Below are 5,137 nucleotides of genomic sequence, written 5' to 3'. Positions count from 1 at the left end.
CAGAGTGAGACTCCAGCTCAAAAAAAAAAAAAAGAATCCCATTTACAATAGCACCAAAGGAAGGATAGGATATTTTGAAACAAGCTTAACCAAAGAGGCCAAAAACTTGTACGCTGGAAATACCAAGACATTGCTGATGCTGGGTGCAGTGGCTCATGTCTGTAATCCCAGCACTTTGGGAGACCTAGGCAAGAGGTTTGCCTGAGCCCAGGGATTTGAGATCAGCCTGGCAAGTTGGTGAGATCTCATCTCTACAATAAATAAAAAAATTAGGCAGGCATGGTGGCACACGACTATAGTTCCAGCTACTTGGAAGGCTGAGGTGGAAGAATCGTCTGAACCCAGCAGGTGGAGGCTGTGGTGGCTTTTTGTGTGCCACTGAACTCCAGCCTGGGTGACAGAGTAAGACTTCAACTCAAAAAAAAAAAAAGACATTACTGAAAGAAATGAAAAAGACAAAAAAAGGGAAAGACATCCAACAACAAATGCGTTTTCTATGTTTGGGTGCTTACAAATGGCCGACTTCTTGCAGCATTTTCACATGGCCATTCCTCAATGGCAGAGAGAGAGAGAGAGAGAGAGAGAGAGAGAGAGAGAGAGAGAGAGAGAGAATGAATGAGAGTGCCTCTGGTTTTTCTTCCACTTTTGTTTTGAGTTGGAGTCTTACTCTGTAGCCCAGGCTGAAGTGCAGTAGCATGCTCACGGCCACCGCAGCCTCCACCTGCCGGGCTTAGGCAGTCCTTCCGCCTCAGCTTTCCAAAGCTACAGGCACATGCCACCATGCCTGGTTAATTTTTTAATTTATTGTAGAGATGAGGTCTCGCCAAGTTGCCCAGGCTGGTCTCAAACCCATGGGCTCAGGCAATCCTCTCACCTCGGCCTCCAAAAGTGCTGGGATTATAGGGGTTAGCCATCATGCCTGGCCTTTTCCTCTTCTTAAAAGGACATTAGCCCCACTGGATTAAGGCCTCACATTTATGACTTTACTTAACCTTTATTACCTCCTTTTTAACCCTTTTAACTCTATCCAAATACTGTTCATATTAAGGGTTAAGTCTTCAACACATGAATTTGAGTGGAGGACATAACTAAATTTATAATAATGGTGAAATAATTGTTGACAAAAGTTCCAAGACCACTGAATGGGGGAAAGATAGTCTTTTTAAGAAATGATGAAGAAAATGAATATCTGAATGTAAATGATAAAGCTGGACCCTTATCTTATCCATCAAAAATTAACTCAAAATGAATGAAAGATCTAAATTTAAGACTTAGATATATAAAACCAGGATAAAAATTAGGGGAAAATCTTCATGACATTGGATTTGATGATGATTTCTTGGCTACAATACCAAAAGGATAGGCAAGAACAGTAAACCTAGATAAGATGGACCAAAATTAAAAACTTTTGTGGGCCCGGCCTGGTGGCTCTGTAATCCCAGTACTTTGGGAGCTGAGGTGAGTGGATTGTCTGTGCCTGCAGGTTCCAGACCAACCAAGGCAACTAGGCAGGACCACATCTCTAAAACAAACAAACAAACAAACAAATAAATAAACCAGGCATAGCTCGTGCCTGTAGTTCTAGCTGTTTGGAAGGCTGAGGTGGAAGGATAAGCTGAGCCAAGCAGGTTGAGGCTGTAGTGGCCGTGAGTGTGCCACTGCACTAAAGCCTGGGCAACAGAGTGAGACTCAAACACACACAAAAACCCCACAAAAACCAGAAAAAACACTTTTGAATATCAAAGGACACTACCAACAAAGTGACAGGACAACTCACAGAATGAGAGAAAATATTAACCAATCATATATCTGATAAGAGAATGATATCCAGAAGAAATAAAGAACCCCAATATCTCAGCAACAACAGCAACAAAACTGAGTTAGCACTAGGCAATGGACTTAAGTAGAGATTTCTCCAAAGAAAATATACAACTAGCCAATAAACCCATGAAAAGATGCACGACATCACTAATCATAAGTAAAATGCAAATCAAAACCACATAAGACACCACTTCTGAACTATTAGCGTGGCTACTATTCAACACCAACAATAGAAAATAACAAGCATTGGTGAGGATGTAGAAAAACTAGAACACTGTGTGGTGCGGGTGAGAATGTGAAGGGATGAGCTGCTGTGGAAAATGGTAGAGTAAGTCCTCAAAAAATTAATTATAGAATTACCCTTTGGGTAAGGGATGGTGGCTCACGCCTATAATCCCAGCATTTTGGGAGGCCAAGGTGAGAGGAATGCCTGAGCCCACGAGTAGAAACCAGCCTGGGCAACTTGGTGAGACCTCATCTCTACAATAAGTCAAAAATAGCAGGGTGTGTTGGTGCATGCCTGTAGTTCCAGTTATTTGGAAGGCTAAGGCAGAAGGATCGCCTGAGCTCAGTAGACTGAGGCTGCAATGGCCGTGAATGTGCCATTGCACTCCAGCCTGGAGGACAGGTGAGACTCTGACTCAAAAACAGAAACAAAACATTCTGGAGATGAAAGGTAGAGATGGTTGCACAATATAGTGAGTATACTCAAGGTCATGGAACGTACATTTAAAAATAACTAAAATGCTAAATTTTATGTTATGGACATTTTACCATAGTCCAGGTGCAGTTGTTCTAAGCAAGGCACACAGAAAAATAATAAAAATGTGAAAAATCTCTGTAATACAGATGGTGAAGACTCCGATTCTACAGTATATAAAGTGTGTTTGCAAATTGATACTAATTCAACAGAGCATCAGAAATCTCTAAGAAGAGATAATTTGTGGATGAGCAGATAGATATAAATGGACAAGAAATGTGGGGAAAAAATGCCCCAAGTCCCTAGCCATTAGGGGAATGCAAATTAAAGAAATGGTAACTTAGGGGCAGCCACTTCAGGTCCCCTGTCACTGTGGGAGCTTTCTGGTCCTCTCAGTAAATCCTGCTTTAAAAAACAACAGTAATTTATAACTTTTTTCTTCACAGACTGGCAAAAGGTTAAATGGGTGAGAACACAATGTCTGCAACCATACATTGTCATGGCTTTTATGAAGGTCAATCTGATTACAGTCATTAAATAGAAAACACACATTTCCTTCAACAAAGTAATTCCCCCCTACTGTTGCCAATAATACAGTAACATACTGTCCATGTTTATAGCTTAGGTGTGTGGTAGGCTATACCATGTAGGTTTGTGTAAGTGCAATCTATGATGTTTGTACAACGATGAAATTGCCTAAACACATGTCTCAGAAAGTATCCCCACTGTTAAGCTTACATGATTGTGGAAATATCAGCTACATAGGTTTCTCTTGAGGATTAAATGCAATAATTTCCATAACACTTTTAGAGGCCAGGTTTGCACTTAATGAGCATCCCGGAAGTGAGAGCTATTTTGTATCATTTATTGTGATGATGATTAACATTTATGGAGCAGAATTGATCACAGGGCTTCAATTGTGCATTTTCTGGAACTTTTCCCCTTCAAAATTTTGCTCAATGGCACACTGAGAAGACATTTGCAAGTCCGTATTAATGAACGACTTTGTAATCAACTGATCCAGGAGTTATGTGAATGACGATTCAGTTGGCACAATATAGAAATTCCCACAATAGGCTCTTTAGGAAGGGAAGATGTGGATAAAACTCCAGTCTAGACCCAGGGAAAGGAAGATACCAGGGATTGGCTGAGAGCCTGGCCTTTCCAGGGAAGAGTTAATCTGCTAATACCAAATCCAGTCCGACTCAGTAGGCCAGATAGGTGAGCCCAGCAGTGCAGAAAGTGAGACCAGTTTCTTCTGGAAGAAGGTCGTGAGCCTCTCCTACCACATTCCCACAATATTTCTCCCAAGACATCCGAGAGGTCCCAAGACTGAGTTTTTCACAGTCTTGTGGGTCCTGCATTTTCTCCATGGTGGAGAGTCAGCAGAAAGCAATGACTCTACCCAGACAAGCTGTCCGTTCCTTCCCCAGATCAGTCAGAAGGGTGTCTGGTGGAAAAGACTGAGCTTGGGCTCACTTTCTCCCTTCCTGTAAAACTCTTCTCCCATTTCCCTTCCCTTCTTTGGGCCATAGCATGAGGTGAACTTCCTCAGGCTCATGCTAATAAAAATAAAAATGCACGAATGAAACAATTTATGTACTTCTGAGTGTGCACACACATGCACACATTCAGTCCATAAGCAGATCATCAAATAAAAGAGTTAGGAGACTTGACCTCGCCTAGACCAAACCTGTAGAGATAGGATTTAATTCTTTTTTTTTCCCCCAAAAGCAGAGAAGCAGGGAAATCCTTACCTCATGGTTACGCGAGTCAGGCAGCAGTTCTGAGTGTTTTGTTTAGTAGGGCTCCTCTGATGTTCGGCCTGTATGTCTTGTGATTTTTAGGTAAGCTTAAGCCCTGGGGCAAGGGCGTATAAGGACACCGAACAGCAGGGAATTAAATAAGCTGTGTTGTGTCTTTGCAAGTTCAAAAACAAGAGGGAACGGGAAGCAGAACGTGAAACTGAAACTAGCCCAGTTCCTGATCCTTTTGTCCTGTTTTTGAAACAACTGAGAGAAGGCTGGTGAATTTGTTTCACGGATATGTGAATTCCTCTCTCCTGGGAGCAAGTGAGAGGATAAAAATAGACTTAGGAGCTATTGAGAGACCCACGAAACCAAGAAACTTAAAAAACAATACTTGCTGTAAAAGTAGTGTTTAGTTCACTATATTTCATATATCCCTACCTCATGTTTACTATATATTTTGTGTATTCCTACCTCATGTATTTTATGAAATCTTAGTACTTTAAATTCTACCTCAAATGAAATCTAAGTACTTTAAATCCTACCTCAGACCCTGTAGAATTAGGCATATGTCGGTGCCGGGTCGTGACCAATTGTATAATGGCGTAAGTAGTGTTTATATTTAGAACTCTTGGGTTAAGCATTGTCAGCCCCAAATTAGTAGGCTAACTTCTGCTTTTACGACGGGATGTAAATGATAAAGCGATAAGCCCCTTTCAGACATTCCTACAAGGTGGCAGCAGACTCAGAGGCACCAGCTGCTCTCTATCACCTGTTTTCATCCCAGTGATAATTTACATGCAGTGGCTATGTAAACCTGAAGGGAACAAAGACTTGTATAAAAGAAACCGCCTTGCTATAATACGCT

The 5,137-nt window shown here is 41.5% G+C and overlaps 1 protein-coding gene across 1 annotated transcript in view; it reads right to left on the bottom strand.

Moving 5' to 3' along the window:
• Positions 1-4,304, bottom strand: part of LOC103253184 (interferon-induced protein with tetratricopeptide repeats 1-like) — a 9,341-nt gene extending 5,037 nt beyond the window's left edge. Inside the window, exon 1 of the mRNA XM_021709402.1 lies at positions 4,279-4,304. Within this exon, the coding sequence (XP_021565077.1) occupies positions 4,279-4,283 (5 nt within the window). The 5' untranslated portion in view covers positions 4,284-4,304. The remainder of the gene's footprint in view (positions 1-4,278) is intronic.
• Between the last annotated feature and the right edge of the window lie 833 nt (positions 4,305-5,137).

The sequence above is a fragment of the Carlito syrichta genome, unplaced genomic scaffold (assembly GCF_000164805.1).
Source record: "Carlito syrichta isolate Samal-C Ts95f unplaced genomic scaffold, Tarsius_syrichta-2.0.1 Scaffold206543, whole genome shotgun sequence".
NCBI lineage: Eukaryota > Metazoa > Chordata > Mammalia > Primates > Tarsiidae > Carlito > Carlito syrichta.
This window is presented reverse-complemented; position numbering and strand designations above follow the sequence as displayed.